This window comes from Mus pahari, chromosome 13 (genome assembly GCF_900095145.1).
Source record: "Mus pahari chromosome 13, PAHARI_EIJ_v1.1, whole genome shotgun sequence".
In the NCBI taxonomy this organism is placed as follows: domain Eukaryota; kingdom Metazoa; phylum Chordata; class Mammalia; order Rodentia; family Muridae; genus Mus; species Mus pahari.
The window spans coordinates 23,370,807-23,390,329 of record NC_034602.1 but is presented as its reverse complement, the minus strand read 5'-3'; the positions used below and the strand labels follow the sequence as shown (position 1 = coordinate 23,390,329).

The 19,523-nt window shown below is 51.8% G+C and overlaps 2 protein-coding genes across 9 annotated transcripts in view; one reads left to right on the top strand and one right to left on the bottom strand.

The window, feature by feature from the left end:
- Ykt6 (YKT6 v-SNARE homolog) overlaps window positions 1–8,256 on the top strand; it is a 12,393-nt gene extending 4,137 nt beyond the window's left edge. Inside the window, exons 3-7 of the mRNA XM_021210643.1 lie at window positions 1,381–1,481; window positions 2,864–2,968; window positions 3,231–3,296; window positions 5,084–5,185; window positions 6,486–8,256. Coding sequence (XP_021066302.1) covers window positions 1,381–1,481; window positions 2,864–2,968; window positions 3,231–3,296; window positions 5,084–5,185; window positions 6,486–6,521 — 410 coding nt within the window. The 3' untranslated portion in view covers window positions 6,522–8,256. The remainder of the gene's footprint in view (window positions 1–1,380; window positions 1,482–2,863; window positions 2,969–3,230; window positions 3,297–5,083; window positions 5,186–6,485) is intronic.
- Window positions 8,257–10,182: 1,926 nt separating this feature from the next.
- Camk2b (calcium/calmodulin dependent protein kinase II beta) overlaps window positions 10,183–19,523 on the bottom strand; it is a 92,703-nt gene continuing 83,362 nt past the window's right edge. For 5 of the 8 annotated variants that reach the window (XM_021211321.1, XM_029545542.1, XM_029545539.1 and 2 more), the window contains 4 exons: window positions 13,299–13,374; window positions 13,118–13,212; window positions 12,693–12,926; window positions 10,183–12,361 (listed from right to left, as the gene is read on the bottom strand). In XM_021211321.1, the coding sequence (XP_021066980.1) occupies window positions 12,694–12,926; window positions 13,118–13,212; window positions 13,299–13,374 (404 nt within the window). In that variant the 3' untranslated portion in view covers window positions 10,183–12,361; window position 12,693. Of the gene's footprint in view, window positions 12,362–12,692; window positions 12,927–13,117; window positions 13,213–13,298; window positions 13,375–17,363; window positions 17,493–18,415; window positions 18,545–18,995; window positions 19,110–19,523 lie in introns of all 8 variants that reach the window. The other 3 variants (XM_021211319.2, XM_029545537.1, XM_029545538.1) reach the window with 1 other exon arrangement.

Sequence of the window (19,523 nt, the reverse complement as noted above, 5' to 3'; positions counted from 1 at the left end):
CTCTCTCTCTCTCTCTCTCTCTCTCTCTCTCTCTCTCTCTCTCTTTCTTTCTTTCTTTCTTTCTTTCTTTCTTTCTTTCTTTCTTTTTCAGCAGGATCTTTCCTTTATTTCATAATTCAGGTTTTGGATATCAGGTTGTAGTATTTATTTCAGACTGATATATTTCACAGACAAATTTGAACTTACATGAATTTTTTGAAGCATAAACAAAGATGACTTCTCCTAAGCAGCGGCCCCAGGATAGTGTCCCTGAGTTGATGATGGATCACTGATCTGTATATTGGCTGTATATTCTCTGTGAAGAGTTTCTGTCCTGTGACTACCACAGAAGTGAAAAAGACTCGTGACTGTCAGTGTTTTCTCCTTCCTGCTGTCTACCCTTCACAGTTTTATCCCATAAGGACCATTTCTCACCCTGGCAAGCTTCTTAGTTTCCATGGAAACTGACTCCATGTTTGGTTCCTTCTTATTTGGGAATGTATATAAAATAAGATGATAATTCCCACCCCACCTCCTCTCTGTCCTTGTTGATCTCTGCTTCTCTCGGATTCCAGGGACTTACACCCTTTTCCTCTTTTGTTTTTCTTTGTGTTTAACATTGGAATCTTGTGGGTCAGATCCATAAACAAGAGGTTGGTTTTGTAAGCTCTCATCCAAGGTTCTTTTGTTCTGGGGATGTGGTAAGCCATGTCATTTCTGAATCCTTTCAAGGGATGAAAATCAACAGTCCTGTGGATTATGATTATTTTCAGGCTTTTCTGCAAACCATCCTCTCTAATCATATGGCAGCTTTAGTGCAATAATCCTAGAGACCTCATCCAGGACTATGTGGGCTTTCTCTAGACTGTTCCTCCAGCCATCCACCACAGGCTAGAGTAGGTCAAACTATGTTGTCTTATTACAGGGGGTTGAAGCCCTAGGAAGTCATTTTCTGCTTCTCAGCCACCCTGAGATTATTTTAAGAAAGGAGAAGCAGCTTGGCCTGTCTGGTATTCCCTCAGTCTAGGAGCAGCACAGAGCCGGGGAGGGCCATAAATTGCCTAGACTTAACCAGACCTGGGCTAATGGCAGTGATCTAGTAGACTTGCTCCTGGGGACATTGTCTTTGGTGTGTTTTTCATCCCTGGCAGCTCATTTTGATCCTGCTACACACATAGTATCAGGGAATCTAGGATATTAAATGGAGCTCCTGGGTGTGGCCCATAGAACTGTGGTAAAGAGCCTCCTCCTAGACCTCGCTTAGAGCATTTGAGTTTCAGAATAGTTTGAGAGTGGCTCTATTTGAACTAGGAATCAAGAACCAGCGTTATGATGCATTGGCGAGTTCAGAACAGTCTGAAGCCCTCCTCTTATGTGAGATCTCTTGTCTCCCTCTCATAGAGTATCTTTGCCATGTCTACGTCCGGAGTGACAATCTGGCAGGTGTGGTCATTGCTGACAGTGAATACCCTTCCAGAGTGGCCTTCACCTTGCTGGAGAAGGTGAGTGTTGTTGGACTAGATTGACTGGGATGTCAGGTGTGAGACGTAGTGCGTGTAGAGTCTGAAGCATGAGGGGTGAATGTTCCAGAAGCCACGGTTTCCCCATCTGTCTATCCAAGCCAGGAGACATTTGAAATGCCTCTATGTATTTCCTCCTTGGGGCTGACTCTGGCCTTCAGGTCACCTGTGTCCTGCCGCTGGATGACATTACCTCTCCTCTGGAATAGGGCCACTGCTGCCAACCTCTGCCTGTGCTTCTGCTGAAGGTTCCGGGTTCTCTTCCTGTTGTTCTGGAAGGCTACAGCTTTCTCCCCCGGCTTCCTGCAGTTTGTTTATTTGTTTGTTTTTGAGACAGGGTCTTACTGTGTATCCTTGTCTAGCCTGGAACTCATAATGTAGACCAGGTTGGCCTCAAACTCAGAATTTCACCTGTTTTTGTCTCCTGAGCACTGAGATTAAAGGCGTGTTGCAGCACAATTCCTATCCACTCCAAGGAGTTTAATACCCAGTGACTTCTCATTATAAACCCTGAGACAGAAAGTACTGTAATGCCCTGTCCTGTCCCTTATAGCACTGAAGCACTTTTAGCACATCCAAAGACCCAGCCCACTTTTATTTATTTATTTATTTATTTTTGGTTTTTCAAGACAGGGTTTCTCTGTGTAGCCCTGGCTGTCCTGGAACTCACTTTGTAGACCAGGCTGGCCTCAAACTCAGAAATTCACTTGCCTCTGCCTCCCAAGTGCGCCACCACTGCCCGACTTTTTTTGCCTTTTAAGACAGTTTTTTGTTTGTTTGTTTGTTTTTGTTTTGTTTTTTCTGTGTATTGTCCTGGGACTCACTCTGTAGACCAGGCTGGCCTCAAACTCAGAAATTCACTTGCCTCTGCCTCCCAAGTGCGCCACCACTGCCCGACTTTTTTTGCCTTTTAAGACAGTTTTTTGTTTGTTTGTTTGTTTTTGTTTTGTTTTTTCTGTGTATTGTCCTGGGACTCACTCTGTAGACCAGGCTGGCCTCAGACTCGGCCTTTACCTGCTTCTGCCTCCTGAGTGCCACCACTGCCTGGCAAACTCACTTTCTTGAAGAATTACTTTGGAAAACTAGAGGGCTAGTGTAAAAATGAGGATACTTTTATCATTCCTCAGATGAAGTTTACCTTACACTGGGCACACTTTACATTTGCTTCTAGACTACTGAGACATATTTTAATGATAAACATTCAAAAAAAGAACTTGACCCTAGACAGTTCCCTTGCCATTGGATGTCTGTGTATCCTGAGGAACCCAGGAGTCTCATGTCGGATGAGCGCTATCGGTGAAGGTGCTTCACCAAAGGTACTAGGAAGCTGGGTGGGAGATAGAGTGTGTTTCTTTGTTTTGCAGGTACTAGATGAATTCTCCAAGCAGGTCGATAGAATAGACTGGCCAGTAGGATCCCCTGCTACAATCCGGTACACAGCCCTGGATGAGCACCTTAGTAAATACCAGGTGAGTGCAAAGAAACATCATCTAGAGACTGGCCCAGGAGCTGTGTGGTCTGGAAAAGGTCAATACCCATGGGAGCTCAAGGCTGATGTACAGGTCAATGGTCTGTTTGAAAAACACGGAGAAATTGTTTCAGATAACCCTAGGTTTTGAGTTCACTGTTCTGTGCCTTTTTATTGTGAGAATTGGTAGTTTCCTTAGTTCAAGATTGTTTATAGGGAACCACTTCAGTCTCAACCTTGATTTTGTTTTGGTTCTTTCCTAGAACCCCCGAGATGCTGATCCCATGAGTAAAGTACAGGCCGAACTGGACGAGACCAAAATCATTCTGGTAAGCAGGAAGGGTGGAGGGCAAACATGATGCCAAAGCACAGAAGGATGAGTGCTGACCAAACACGATGTCTGTTCCTACTTAATGACAGTCGCAGCATGCTTCAGGAAGTGGTGGCTGCCACTCCACCAACTTTGTCACTCTCCCTGTATACCTCATCTTACTTCACAGTGCCCTCTACTTGGAGGGGACCAGGTTGGGAATTAGTGTGGTCCTAGTAAGCATTCTGTGTTCCAGGTAAGCATTCTGCCAGTGAGCTGTACCCCTAGCCTTGGGCTGATGTTTTCTGCTGTATGAATTGCCCAGCTATATAGGAGTAAAGGACAGTGTGGCTGACTCCTCAGTTGGCACCACTCACACCAGTGTACAGCTAGCTGCCTGGCAGTGGCTGTCTGGGAAAGGAAATGGACCAGGCAGCAGGACTGCTCCACAGAGGGTCTCCATCTCTGTCCTCCTGTTTCCACAAGGCAGATTGTAGGCTGACAGACTAAACCTCATCTCGAGGCTTCCTGTCATGGTGCTGTCAGTAAGTGTGTGATCTATTGGGTATATGATACGTGTGTGTAACTCTGAATTTTGAAGGAGTCATATTTTTAAATGACAAAAGGAAAGTAGTTGAGATTTGGTGTTACTTATTTAATCCATAATATCCAAATATCTTTCCATCATGTCTTTAGTATAGAAAAGTCATTAATACAGTGTTACCTTTTACAATTTTTTATTTTATATGTAAGGGTGATTTTGCCTACTTGTTATATCTGGACACTGCACAAATGCAGTGCCTTTTAATGCCAGAAGGCATTGGATGCCCTGGAACTGGAGTTAGAGATGATTGTGGACTGCCATGTGGGTGCTAGAATTGAACCCAGGTCTTCTGGAAAAGCAGCCAGTATGATTAACCACTGAGCCAGCCATCTCTCCAGTCCTACTAATAAAGTTTTCTGCATACTGAGCCTGAGTCTCTGAAATGTGTTATGTTTGCACTTGAAGCACATATTAGGACTTGTCTCCTCACAAGTGCTTGGTAGCTCTGTGGCTCCTGGGTCAGATAACATGGCTTTCTCACTATATTAGTCTCCTATGGATGCTCAGACTTAACCATAATCTGTATGACTCCAAACAACAGCCATGCATTCCCTCATCGGAGGCTGGGGCTTGATGTTGAAGTTTGAGCCAGGCTGGTTCCTGCCTGGGGCCATGTGACTAATGTCGTTCCAGGCCTTTCTCTGGTGTCTGGGAGTTGCTGGCAATTCTCACTGTTTCTTAGCTTCTCCTGTGTCATCACATGGCTTTCTCTTTGTCTGCATCTCTAGTTTTATGAAGGCGCTAGTTATGTAATTAGGGCCACCCTAATCTAGCATCACTGCTTCTTATGCTTATGACACTTGCAAAGACTTTAGTTCCAAGTGCAGTTTCATTCAGAGGTTCTGGGTGGATGTGGATTTTGGACAGCCATTGTCTTCCTAGTGCGGTCATAGAACACTCAGATGTGTCTTTCTTGTTACACAGAAACCTCTCTGCACATGTGTGCTTACAGTACACAAGTGTAATACAAGCATGCTTTGTGTGAGCGTTCCTAGAGCTTATCTCAGTCTGTGCTGGGAAACATATTGGGAAAGCCACCAGGTCCTGTGCTATTGACTTGACTGGAGTATCTTCTGGGACTGGGTCTCAGTGTTTGTTGTGTCTGTTGGGTAGGGGGCCAGAGCCATTAAACTTCCATGAGGGCCTTCTGTCAGCAGGCACTTCACTGCACAGAGCCAAGAGTTCTCCTCTCTCTCGTCTAGCATAACACCATGGAGTCTTTGTTAGAGCGAGGCGAGAAGCTGGATGACCTGGTATCCAAGTCAGAGGTGCTGGGAACACAGTCGAAAGCCTTCTATAAAACTGTGAGTAGCTCCGCCTGGCCCTCCTGGGCATCCCCGTCCACACGGCCACTGCAGCTTGTTTCTCTAACACTCTTTATGAGGGCTGGCCCTTTATTTAACCAAGATCACATGTGGGTACCACTCCTTGGGATATGGGGACCTGAAGCAAGTGCTTCAGCCCCAGTGATGAGTGGCACACACTCGGGCATTCTGCTGCTTGACCAAGGCTAGGCCTTGCTGGTTTCATAGCTACCACCCTCTTCCCATATGGATTCAAGCTTTGGTCACCAGGGTTTTCCTAATTCCTCTGTTGGGAGAACAGTTGGGCATAAATTCTTAAGATACCAGCAGTTCACGTCTCTGAGGTGGTTCTTAGTTCTCTAATACATTTTCCTTCCATTGGCAGGGTACCTCCTGCTGACTGCCTGTTTCTCTCCAGGCAGGCATTACTTAAATTTCCAATTGTGAACATTTCTGTTGTTTTATTATGTATGGGTGTTTTGTCTCATGTAGTATGTGCACCACATAAATGCCTACTGCCCACAGAGGCCAGAAGAGGACATAGAATTCCCTGAACTGGAGTTACAAGTGGTTGTGAGCTGCCATGTGGGTGCTGGGTTTTGAACCCTGATCCTCTGGAAGAACAGCCAGTGCTCCTTTTTTTTTTTTTTTTTTTGAGACAGGGTTTCTCTGTACAGTCCTGGCTGTCCTGGAACTCACTCTATAGACCAGGCTGGCCTCGAACTCAGAAATCTGCCTGCCTCTGCCTCCCAAGTGCTGGGATTAAAGGTGTGCGCCACCACTGCCTGGCACAGCCAGTGTTCTTAACTTCTGAGTCATCACCTCAGCCCCAACATTGTGTTCTTGGCCCACTGTGGGACAATAGTAGATATGTCTTCCTGTGCATATTTATGCTGAGTTGCAATATTGGAGGAAGATGATCAGATGGGGTTAGAAGGGTGGGCTTTGACCAAAAGCAAGAATCGGTTCAGTAGCATAACAGGAACCTGCTTCTCTGCCAGGGCAGTCTGCTAACACGGCTGAAATAGTCCTTCAATCCAGTTTCCACTATTGCTCCTTTTGCTTATACATGGTCTGATTGTAGGAACTATATATATCAATTTATTGAAAATATTAGTGTGCGACAAAACCATAAGGAGCCCACCCTGGCAGTAGAAGCAGTGCCGGGCCGTGTGGCAGCTCCCTTTGAAGCCCTGAGGGCCTCCCCTGGTTGGTTTTGCTTTCTCTGTTCGATTGCTCCATTCCCCATACCCTCCAGCCCTCCTTGCACTCTTCAGCCTCCTCCTTTTCTTCTTTCAAGGCCCGGAAACAAAACTCTTGCTGTGCAATCATGTGACGTAGCCCACAGAGGCAGGCGCTGGATCGTCAAGTCACATCAGCCCCTGGAGACAAGCAGTGTCTAGAAGAGGATCTGGAGCCAGGCAGACTGGCTGCTTTTATTTTGAAGTTCCCAAGAGGAATGGAGGGATGATTTAAGGGTGGGAACATTGCATTGACGTTCATATATGTGGTTGTGACTTTGGGAAGGAATTTGAGGTCCTCCAAGATGTAATGTTGGGAAAATGAAACCATAAACTCTAAGTGGCTCTTATAGGTGCTGAAGGGCTTATCTCAGCTAACCCTGGAAGGCTCTATGGGAGGGAATCTTTCCTGATCCTTGGTATGACTTAGGATTTCATTTGTGCATTAACGATATTAACTCTCCATGAATGGGGTGGGGTGGGAGGGTCTGGGGTGATAGGGCTGGGGTGGACAGAGTTGAACACTCCAGCATTCTACTACCTTGCACTGTGGGGGCTGGGAGAAGGTCACCATGGCCAGAGAAAGGCAGTGGTCACTGGGTCTCACATGTTTAGCTTGCCTGCCCAGTAGGACTGGCTTCTGGCAGGGACAGGGCCCATCCTAAGTACCTTCACCCAGTGTCACAAAGATGACTTGTGGGAGGTACTTAGAATGGGCTAAGGTGGACAGGCCGTGTAAGTTTTATCAGCTAGCAGACTGAGTGTGGGCTGCTCTGGTGTTGGGAGGGTCAGCTGGGAGTGTCCATCTTTAGGGAAGAAGCAGACACGGGTGCCTTCAGCTGTCCAGTATGGAGGAGCACTCACCTGGACTTGCAGTTGGACTTTGAACATCAAGGTCTAATTAGTGGGTGCTGTCGTCTCTCAAAGCTGGTTTCATTTGTTTCTGTGGCTACAGGAGTGTTTTGGCAACTGCCTGGAGCTTGCATGTTGGGACAAGTCATTCCTGTGGGTATCAGGACAAGTGCCAGCAGCCTGAATATTTCCAGTGCCTACCTGTGGCCTGTCCAGTTCTGGCCTGCAAGCCCCTTCCCAATCAGAGACAGTTCCAGGGTAGAGGATGTTGAGGGGTTGATCTGAGCTGGTGCCACTGCCAGCACAATCTACATGGTGAGCCCAGAGTGTGCCAGGTTCCACATCACCTCATGTTCTGCTGTGCACAAACTATATCCGAGAGATCCTGTCTCCCCAAAAGCCCTTGCTGGGATGCTGGCCTCTGATTTTTGAGCCAGCATTCTCACTCTGATCCCTACCCTGAGCCTGCTGAACTGCCCTCAGAGTGCTCATATGGGGAGGGGGATATCTACTGTGGCTTCCAAAAACCCCCACTAGTTGGTGTACCTGTCTATTCCTCTGGATACTGCTAGCCAAAGGGCTCAGGATCCCCCCTAGAGTGGCCTGCCCATGTAATTTTCCCACTGCCACAGACCTCTTCAACCCAGGACCCCTGGACAGTACAGATCCAGTGTGTTGCTGGCACTTGAGGTGTAATAAATGGCCTGGGGTGCTGCCTCTTGTTGCTCTGGGGGTACAGGGGAGGAGGAGAGGTGGGTGGCAGTAGAAGTTTGTGGGGAGAAGGTAACCTTTGCCTACATTTGGCTGTCCTACAGGGTGTCCCTTGCCCTGCAGTGGAAGAGTTGCCCTGAGTTTCCCCATTCCTCCATTATATTCTAATGCTAAATCACTTGGCAAGAGTGTATTTTAATAATGCCTAATTTCTCTATGTTCTGTTTAAAGGTTTCTGTCCAAATAAAATTGTCTTTTGAAATTCAATACTGTCTTGTGTTTACTCGTAGCTTCAGGGAAACCTCTTCCCCCAGCTCAGCCAGTGAGGGGTGGGAAGACACCAGGCACTTTGTTCCTGTGGATACTGGGATCCTGTCCTGGATAGACCTCCAGACCTTTCTGGTAGGAATGCTCCTTCCTTTTTTGTTGTTAAGCGGGTGAGGGAGCTGTGGAGTAGTAGCCTTGCTGTCTCAAAGCCCAGTTTTCTGCACTCTGAAAAACTTGCCTGGGTGACCCGCCTCTTGGCAACAGAGTCCTGGGGAGGAGGCTTTGCTTTGCAGGTTTCCCATTCAGTGCAGGCTGGCTGCAAGCTTTCTACTAATCTTGGGAGACTTCTGAGGGTTTGGGGGGATTTCTTACTCCTGAGGGGCACAGATAACTTGTGAGGGTCAGCATGGGACTATTCAAGTCTGGAGGATGGTTTTCAGTTTGAAATGGCCTCAGTGGCTAACAATTAGAGGTCTGAGGCCTCTCTCTGCTGCCTCTGCCTCAGCAGGTCAGCTAGGCCTTGTAGCCTGTCTTTGGGGTCCTTGTCATCAGAGACCCCTCTGCCTGGCTGGGGCTAGCGGCCCTGGATCCCGTGTGCTGCCTCTTACTGATCTGTGGGCCTGGAATTGTTGAGAGTAGCCTGAGCCTTCTTGCAGGGTCAGATGCCTAAGGAGCTTTGTTTAAAGTACGGGGTTCAGAGGCTGAATGAAACGTTCCTCAAGGGGTGTCCCTCTTGCCTTAGTGCTCTGCCCCATGCCAGATGGCTAACCCTGGGTCCTGCCCCTGAAAAGTGCCTGCCTTACTGTCCAGCACTCACACAAAGGCTTCAGGAATAATGTATGGTGGAGGCTCAGGCTCTGCAGCACGCTGCCTTCCTGAGGGAGGCCTGGCCTGGAAACGCTCCTCCGATTACAGCCGATAGGTAGCTGGAACCCTAGATAGAGGGCCCATTGCTGCTGCGCCTGTGGGCACTGGCCTAGATTTTCTTGTATTAGCTCTGGAGACTTACCTACCACCTGCTTGCCTACCTATGTACCTGAGAGCACTTCCCTAGGTGTAGCCCACGGAGGCCGTTAGGTAGACAACAGTGGCCTTCTTACAAAGTGAAGATGCTTAGAGACAGATGTTTAAGGGAGGCAGTTGTGGGGAGCCTTGGCCAGTTCTGGACTGCTTGGTCCTCCCTACTAATAGTGGATAGGACTGTGGATATAGGGGCTCATTTTTGTAGACTTTTGAGCCAAGACTGAAGACAAACAGACCTAGCACAGATTACTGGGAAAGATTTGTCCTATGCTTTGGGCTGGAAGCGCAGGGGAAAGTCTGGGGAAGAGTCAACAGCTAGGACAAAGTTGGTCCCTAGGCCCTGCACTTGCTATGGCCTTGACTGTCTTGAGTCCTGGCTCTTGGAGTCCCTTTGCTCTTGGTTAAGATCTCGGACTTGAACTTCTGGTTGAGCCTTTCTGCGAAGCCTCTTGATTCTACCTATGGTGGCAACCTAGAAGTCACTGCTGCCCTGTGCTGTATGCCTGCATAACCCATGGAAACAGACTGGGGGGAGGGGGAGAACTTAGCACACGACCATGGCTAGAAACGTCAACATATCCAACAGGAAAGCATTAAAGGGGCTCAAGAGGATGCCTGGACATTGGACCTGGGGCTCTTCCTGGTGCAATGGCTGCCCTTTCTGAAGGCCACCCTTCTGGTTACTAGCATGATGGGCAAGGACAGGGCTTTGGGGTGAAAAGAAAGCTATGCCCTACTGATCACCCCAAAGGGGCTTAGGACCCCATGTCCTTCCACCCTCACCATCAGTGGTGGGTCCTACACTACCTGTGGGCTAGGGAACAAATAGGTTTGTGTTCTGTGGCCGGGAGTCGGCAGGGTCCCCAGCATAAAGCACCCAGCTGTACCGGAAGCAATTTGTCCTTTTTTTTTTTTTTATTTGCAGTTTCCCGAGACAGAACAAAATAAGAATAAGTTTTGTACACCTACAAGGCTCAGAAAGAAAAGACAATGGAACTCAGCAAAAAGAGAGAAGAGAGGAGGGCCACCAGTACTGCAGGCAGTGACACACTACAGCACTGGCCAGCGGTCGACGCCACCACCTGCAAACACCTAGCCAGTTAGAGCAGAGTGTCCTGCTCTTTAGAGGGTCATGCAAAAGAATTGTCCCCCAGAAAAAAAAAATCCCCAAATTATCCCAGACAGGCAGCTTTGTGGAGATAACAAGGTGGGTGGGAGAGGAAAGGAGACCCCAGGATGCCAGGGTGGCAGGCCACAGGGCCTCACACTGTCCGCGACAAGCCCTGCCACTGTTCCATGGCCTTGGGCCACTCAAGTGGAGCCTGGCAGATGTTTACCCTGTGTCCATGGGTAGGAGACAGCTGTCCTGGGCACAGTGTGGATGAAAGGTGGTATCCACTGAGTGTCTGTAGGTGGACAGTCCCCTTGAAGTTTAGGATCCTGTGTCCTGTTTCCCACTTCGTGCCCCTCCCTTGGCTTGATTTGTAGTAAAAGATAAAGAAAATCCTGGTTGAAAATGACGTGAATTTAAAGTGGGCAGCGTTGGGGTAGAGGCCCTTGAACCCCTGCAATCAAAGCCTCTGACCACCCCACCCAGCCCGGCTTCAGACCTGTCTCCCTAGCCTGACTTTGTAACATGTCCAGCCTTGATGATTCCCTCTGTCACCAAGGGCCAGGGCCACCCACAACGAGTCTAGGCAGCCGGCACCTAGGAGCACCACTGGGCCCTGGAGGTGCCACACTACTGTCCTGATGGGCCCTCCCTCCAGCCACTGGTATCCAGGCCCCACACCCATATATCTCTGCCCCCACCCCGCCTTCTCTCTAAGCTGTGTCTCTGGCCTACCTGTAAGAGCCTCACACAATACAGCCCTAACCAATTTTGGCCTTCCACGTGCCTCTAGGTGGCACATGCTCAGGCTTCTTCTCTAGGCCCAGGTTAGGGAAGCACTCCCATTTCATCAAATACTTGTATGGACCTGCATTGCCCAGAAGTCTAGAACCCAACTTCTGGCCCCTCTTTACCACATTCTGCAACATTTAACCAAGTCTCGAACACCCAGACTCCAAGCTCAGTGGACAAACACCCTAGACGCAGCCTGGCCTGTTCCCAGCATCCGTCCAGTATCTCAGGTTCTCCATCTTCCTTAGGGTCTGCCGCCAACTTCAGAGAGGAACTGCCCAGGCCAGGGGTGGGCCACTGTTGCTCAGCTGCTGGTGGCAGGGAAGGGACAAGTACCCCAAACAGGAAGGAGGTCATCCTCTGCCCAGTCCCCTCTCGATAGCTACATGGGTAGGCACTGCGGCCAGCAGGCCTTCGTAACCAACTTCTGCCAGGCAGGAGGTCTGGAGGCAAGATCCGTACCTCCATACCTCACTCCCCAAGAACCGGGGCTGAGCGCCCAGCTTCTTTTCTGATGACCTCGAGGACAAGCTTCTACACACTCCATGGGGCAAAGGTAGGTCCTTGGCTATAGGAGCACCCTCCCAGCCCTTCACGGGATGAGGGACGGGTAGGGGAATGCAGGAGCAGCAGCAACTCTCAGGCACAACTAGCAGGAAAGGAGGCAGCCCCCAGCCCTTCCCATGACACCTGACGCCACAACAGCCAGGTTAGCACGTGGGGCCCATGCATGGGAGGGAGGATGCAGACGCCCAAGGTATGGGTTGAGTGCGGTACCTACAGACTAACACGGTCGGCATGGGCACATTCACGCCCTGAGGGTCCCCAAAGCCAGGAGCGCAACAGACACATGTGGAGCTTGGGTGGGGGGTGGCCCCACAAATGCCAGATTTTTACAGCTTTTTCCTTTCTTTAGGTTTTTGTTTGTTTGTTTGCTTGTTTTCCATTTCATCCGATGCCAATATTTTGTTTGTTGGTTTTTGCGTGTGGTTGTCGTTGTCATCATCTTACTTTTAAAAACAAATCACATCTGGTCTTGTTTTTTTTTTTTTTTTTTTCTGCAGACACAGGCACCAGGGGAGGGGACGAGGCAGACACAAACATGCGACAGGCAGGCCGTGCGCCCGAGGGCGGCTGGGCTCCAAACACCAACTCTGTCCGGTGAAACCAGGCGCAGCTCTGAAACAGGGGGCAGGTCACCTTCCTCAGCACCACATACCACCCTAACCACCCACGCCTTTGCTATTTGGAAAAGGGTTGGGCAGGAATTCAGTAAGTTAATGTCCTTTCTGGAAGGAGCCTGCCAGGAGCAGCTGTTGCTACCCGCACCCATTTCCTAGGCTGCCTTTGCTGTGGGTTAATGGTTATGCTAGGTCGAGCTCAGGACCCACCCTGACCACTGACTCCATCGCTGACCCGCCAAGCTCTGGCTTGAGCTCCGTCTGGCCTCATCAGCTCACCCATGAGGCACCCCACGCACGCCGCACTGGGCCACACCGCAGGGACTCACCTCACTGCAGCGGGGCCACTGGAGCGCCCGAGCAGTGGAAATGTACATTCTGCCACTTGCCATCGCGGCGGTGCCACACACGGGTCTCTTCGGACTGGCTGGTACGGGGTCTGCCCTGGCCATCGATGTACTGTGTGAGGCGGATGTAGGCGATGCATGCTGCATCCTCACCAATGACGTGCACGTGCGGGTTCAGGATGGTGGTGTGGATCGGCTTGCTGTTCTTGGCCAGCACTGTGAACAAGCACGGCTTCTGAACTGACAGCACTGGGTACAGACACTTCCCACCCCTCCCTCCTTGAATCCCCTTCACGGGGGTGGGGTGGGGTGGGGGGCTGCCACAGCGCTCCCACTGACTGATGTTAGGTTAAGGGACCCTCCTGATGGTGTCTCTCCCTCATGCCCTCCCCAGCCCCTTCACTCACGGTTCTCGAAGTAGAATCTGTGGAAATCCATCCCTTCGACCAAGTTGCCCAGAGCTTCAGGCTCAAATGAGGTCAGGCCTGGGTCACAGATTTTCCTGGGGGGCAAACCCAAGTGAGGAGGGGCCCCATCCTCCATCCTCGCCCTCCACAACCCCCCACCCCAACCCCCCCGGAGACTCACGCATAGGCCTCAAAGTCCCCATTGTTGACGGCCTCAATGAGCTGCTCTGTGGTCTTGATGATCTCCTGCTTCCGGGCTGCAGGGAGAAAACGGGGATGACCGCTAGGCCCTAGCCTGGCACAGCCTTGGACACCCCTACTTCCAGAAGAGCCCAGGTAAGGGGCCTTGGAAGATCAGATCAGAAGCCGCAGACGGTGTCCACCTAGCTGCTCCCGCCCTGGCTCAGGTCTGTCCTCTCCAGAAAGGACTTCCAGGCTCTGGCACCTGTGCCCAAATTGTCTCGATCACACAAGTCTCTCCTGTACCTCCAATGGCTTCCTTGTTTCTACATGCGGTAGCTGTTTATCAAATAAAGTGTTTATAAGAAGCAAATACCTTATTCCGATTAGAAAATGTCTAAAATCTACAGATGGGGGAAGAGGCTGCCCATAATTCACCCCACTGCTGGACTCAGCCTCCCCCCCCCCCCCCCCGCCCTGTCCTTGGCTTCAGCTTCCAACAGTGTCTTGTTATCTCAACGGCCCCTCCCTCCACCAGCTCTCAGGGGAGTAGAGCAGTCATCAGTGGGCGTGGTCAGTGGATATGAGGAGGGGTGGGGGTCGGGGGACAAGATGACCCGGAACTCTTGAGGAAGGTCAAGTTGCCCGTCCACTCTGTGAGGTTTTCTAGGGTCGCCTGGACTAAGTACTGCCCAGGCAAGACCCACCCTGAGTGCCTGCACCTCTTGGGCTCATTGCTTGGCTTCGAGATGAACTTTTTGTTTTATTCATGAAGAATTGAAAACATGAAGGCACAGAGACTAACTCCGTGACAGGGCTTCTGGGACCAGGGGGAGTGTGAATGCCCACCCCATCAGATGCCCCGAGGGAGGAATGAACGCACAACAGAGGTCGCCTGTTTCATGGGGAGCCCACACATGCCACGCATGCCAGCTGGGTGTCACCTGTGGGGACTCAAGTATACTTATGTAAGAGCACATGTATACGGAATCCGCAGCACAATGTTGTCTGTGTGCATTCGGTGCCTGAGTGTGGACATTTGTGTGCGTATGAGAAAGCACACACGAGCGTCCATGAGTATCGTGGAGGTGTGTGCATGTATGCACGCATACACACTTGTGTGTGAGATGCATGTAAGCGTCCTTGTGTATGCGCATGCTGTGTGAGCCTGTGTAGGTATATGTGTGTGTGCACCCATGGGGTTCCCCTGGCTTGGGGAAGCCCCCTCACCTAACCCAGCTCCCCTCTGCTACCTTGTTTCAATCCCTTCCCCATTCTTAAGTCTAAATCAGGTCACCATTTGAATCAGCGTAAGGTCTGCACCATGGCCCACCCTGGGATGCTAGCTCCAGGGTAAGCTGTGAGCTCCAGGAGGCCCTGTGTTTCCTGTTTCTGTTTCTAGCTATACAGCCATGTGCCCCGCACTGAGAGCACCAAGGCTCTGTCCCAAACTTGTAACAGCTCTTCCTGTCTTTACCTTTTGGACCCCAGGGCAGCTCTGTCACTCCAGTCCCCAAAGCAGGACCTACACTTCCCCGTGTCTATCATTCCTGGCACCCCTCACCCCATTACTCTTGTTCTTTCAGGAGCTGTCTCAGGCTTCTGGTTTCTATTCTTGCAGGCATTTCCTTCCCAGGTCCAAGGGAGGTACCCTCTGCACCCCACACTTCCCAGGTACCTCTGGGGCCTGTTAATCTCATCTTAATAGACTCAGCTGCCCCATTCCTTCACAGGAGTCCCTTAGCACACAACAAAAGTGGTTGGAAGTAAGCTAACAGCACTGTTTGGATTCAAGCATGCTACGATTCCACCTTTCACTGTGGTGAGTGGACTAATTTTCTATTTAAAGAAGTTAGGAGCCGGGCGTGGTGGCGCACGCCTTTAATCCCAGCACTCGGGAGGCAGAGGCAGGTGGATTTCTGAGTTCAAGGCCAGCCTGGTCTACAGAGTGAGTTCCAGGACAGCCAGGGCTATACAGAGAAACCCTGTCTCGAAAAACCAGAAAAAAAAAAGGTAGTTTTCAAACAAACAGTAGTTAAAAGTGGGCGTCAGTGTTTAAAAAAAAAAAAAATCTAAGAGAATATCTGTGATCACAGCACCGGTCAGAGGTGGGAACTATGCTAGAGTTTGGGAACAGCGTTCTTGTGAGAGCCACTGGCCCATTTGACAGCTAGGGACACTGAGGCTGCCTATGAATGGGAGCTGGGTACCTCCTGACCTGCAGAATGGCTGCTGCCCAGACCTCAGCGGAAATCAACCATGAAGGAAGGGGTCGAGAGCCCCTGCACTCGGGGGATAGCTCTCGTGGAGAAGCCAGGGACCAAGGACAAGCTGCCCCTACTCCCTGCAATCCAAGAAGACGCCAAAGAGGTGGGTGGAGTTTTGGCTGGGGTGCAGAATGTGAAAATTACTTAGACCACAGCTCTCCTGTGGGAAGCCAAGCAGCCTAAAGAGGCTGAGGACATCTGGGTGGGACCAGAGAAGGTTTTGTGTCCCTCCCACTGGCCCAAAGCCCCCAACCTCACAGCTGTTTGGCAGGGCAGCTGACTAAGGGATCAGCCAGGATCAGCCTGAATCCTGTGTAATCCCTGGTTAGGAAGTGAGGCCTGGGCACAGAGAGCATAGGATGGGGAGGGGCTTGAGCCTAAAGAAAACTATAACCTAGTTGGTGGGTTGTAACCTTCCCCCAAAAGAGAGACCCAATACCATCTGACATCAGCCACATGTCCCTACATTTCACTCAAAGTCTTATCTTTCCTTCAGCCCAGCAGGCCCTCCCTCACAAGATAGCAAGATGCCACCATCCAGTCATTCTCGAAGCCCCCTCCTGTAGGACCTCTTCCCCCAGTGAAGCTCAGCACAGACCCTACTAGGGCAGATCAGTATCATAGCCTCTAAAGTAATGTGGTCACTTGCTGTTCCCCACAGACCCAGCCTAGGACCCAGCTTAGGAGCAGCCACCTGCTCACTGCACAGACCCCTAGGGCAGATCGTGTTCCCCAACAAAAACGATAGGACCCTTGAGATCGGATGAGAGAGCACGCAGACAGGACAGGTGCTGTCCACAAGCTGTTGGCAGCCACCAGCGGTGAGCATCCCACCCCTGCTTTGTAAGAACCGGCAGCTATATACCCCTGTCACCCGTCCCCTTCCCTGGCACCAGAAGTAACCTGGCTGGCTCCTCATGCCTCCCTCAACTCTGATCACCTCTGCCAACCATGGTGTGCTCTAGGGGATTCATGACCTCCGGAGGCTGCCCCTTACACAGCACGAATCTGTTATCCCCCACCGCCACTGACAACCTGCAAACTGTAGATGTCCATCCTTGTGGGTCACTGTGACCTCCTCTCTGCTCCGGCTGCCTGCAGCACCCCCCCCCACCGACCCCAGCCTCATGGGTGGAGGTAATAGGGGTGGGTCACCCACGCCCACCTCTCACAGTTACTCACCCAGCCCCTGCCCTGCCATGCCGAGGCCCTGGCCCAGCCTCTTCTCTGAGGGCATCTCAGCGCCACCCCCAGCCCCGCGTCTCCCCGGAGGCGGGGGAAGCGGTGGCTGCAGCCCTGGATGTCATCCATCCCTGTAAGCGATACTGGCGGACAGTCGGCAGACAGGCTGAAGAGCCACCTGCCTAACTCAGCCTTAGCCCTGGCTGCCCCGCCCCCAGAGTCCAGCCTGGTAGCCAGCATACCAGAATTCCCAGGAGTTTCCTTCCCTGTCCTCTTGTCCAGGATGGTCTACTCTCGGCCTTTCTCAAGGGCTCCTCGTGTACTGGTGGGCACCTGCTCGCCACTCTCTCCTGTCAGAATGTGGTGGCTGACCACATGGTAGCAAGGACCCCAGGGAAATATTTGGGAGCTTCCCCACATACGGAGCTTACACATAAACACACATCTCATGACCATAGGTGCCTTTACGTATTTTGACACGATTCCCTGACAGGTGCCATGACCCCCCCTATCTCTCCACAAGCTGGTTGGTTATTCCCAGAGTCAGGCCGACCAGGCACCACGATGGGGGCCTGCCCCTCCATGGAGCCGTCAGGGCCACTTAAAATGCTACTTACATGGGGTGGGCAAGGGGCCAGGGAGAGTCGGAGACGGGCAGGGTGGGGGGCCCACTGGTGGGAGGCCCTCGGCTTCCGGGGTCCCTGAGCCCCGCCTCACTGAGTTCAGGATGTCAGAGATCCTGGGGGCTGGGGCAGAACAGACAGACATGAATACAGGTGGGAAGGGACATGCAGGAAAGAAACCTTCAGACCGAGAGCCAAGCCGGACAGTAGGGGCGGCCAGAGGAGGGTGTGGAGCATCAGGACACACGGGGACACGGGAGGGGGGCAGGTCAGATGAGAGGTAAGGACATAAATGTTGGGGGAGGAGGCACCAGGAACGCAGATGCTTTTGTCGTTCTAGTGTGCTGAGCTGGAAGCTGCCAAGGGCACAGGATGTCCTCCGAGGAGAGGTAACCTGGCCCCAAAGAAGCCAGAGGCCATCACTGCAAGTGACTGACCTTTGAGAGGTACTTGACAGGTAGGTAGAGGACTGGATGAGAAGGGGGAGAGGTGTTCAGATAGAGCTCAGGCCAGTGGAAGGCCAGTCTTCGCTTCTCTTGAACGTCCCCTAAACTACATGACCCATTCTGGTATCTTCTTTGACCTCCCCTGCCTCAAATGGTGAGGTGATCGGTGTTCAGGGATAGGGTACATCAAGAGCCCAGGGCTACTCTGGAGATAAGCTCTGATATACTGTGACCAGGGCAGGGTAGGGTGTGAATGACTAGTAAGGCTAGAAAATTCTTGGCACTGATGGGTTAAGGGCTCCACCCTATTTACCCAGGGGTGGGCCAGAGATGAAGTGAGGTTAGCGGCGTGCAGGAAAGGAGTAGGGGGTCTGAGATGAGTCAGAGGCGCTGAGCCCAAAATGGGCAGCCAGGTAGCTGCCTAGCCATGTTAGTGCATGTTAGTGCATGTTAGTGCATGTGCCTTGACTAAGGCCACCCATCAGGCATCCTGGTCCAGGGGGAGCTTGGCCGTGCATGGCAGGTGCAGAAGGATGAGCGCTGGCCATTCTCAGCGAGCCCTCGGTAGCAGGGGCAGCAAGCCTGGGGGCTACTACTTACACGGGGTGGGCAGGGGGCCTAGGAGACCCGGAGACAAGCAGGGTGGGGGCCCCACTGATAGGGGTCCCTCGGCTTCTGGGGTTCCACAGCCCCGCCTCACTGAGTTCAGGATGTCAGAGATCCTGGGGGCTGGGGTGGAACAGACAGACATGAACACAAGGTAGACAAACATACGAGGAGACAACAGAATTGACGGGACGGGGGAGGGGAGCCCCTGCTCTTACCACAAGGGAATCTGAGGCTTGGCTTCCTATTTGGTGCCAGGCTCAGCAGCAAGAAGCCTCCAGGGGTAGAGGGGGGTCTGAGTGGGCCCCGGAGGCCTACAAGTCATAGCCAAATCCTTCAGGGACTGTCTAGTGGCCGTGAGCAGGGAAATGGGCCAGAACAGTATCCTCACGGGGAATAGAGGCCTCTGGCTGGACAAAGGCAAACCTGGGGAGCCCCAGTCTGGGGGCTGTGTGAGGACAGAGCTGGGGCCAACAGTCCAGGCCTGTCCAATCCTTGGCTCTTGAATGGCCCCTCAGAGACTTGCCAGGCCCTTCCAAGTTATCCCCACAGCAGAGGGGCCCAGGCTACTTACACGGGGCTGGAAGGGGGCTAATGGGAACTGGAGATGGGCAGGAGAGGGGGCCCTCGGCTTCTGGGGCTCCTGAGCCCCTCCTCACCAAGCTCAGGACATCAGGGACCCTGGGGGCTGAGGCAGAACAGAAGCAAGCAGTAGATGGTAGACACTCAAGACAGAAGGTGGCAGAGAGAGCCAAGAGGCACAGGGCAGTGGAAAAGGTTACAGGTGTAGAATCCCAGGCCACTGCTGGGGACCTAGGGGACAGAGGTGTGGTGGTCACTCTTGGGGACACCCCAAGGTAGGTGTTAGGAGGGTTCATTTTGTGGGCCCGTGCCAGGCCCTGCAAATATTAGGCTAGGATTTTAGAGCGCTTCTCACTGAGCGTGGTGGCTCTGCCAGAGCACTAGAACATGGCTGAGATAAGAGTGCCCCTGCCGTTCATCCCCAAGGCTTCCCCAGACTTGGCTCCCACCTCTACTCCCAGCCTTGTCCACTGCTTCTGTCCCCTTGCAAGTCTGAGGCCTGCCACCTCCCTTATAGCTC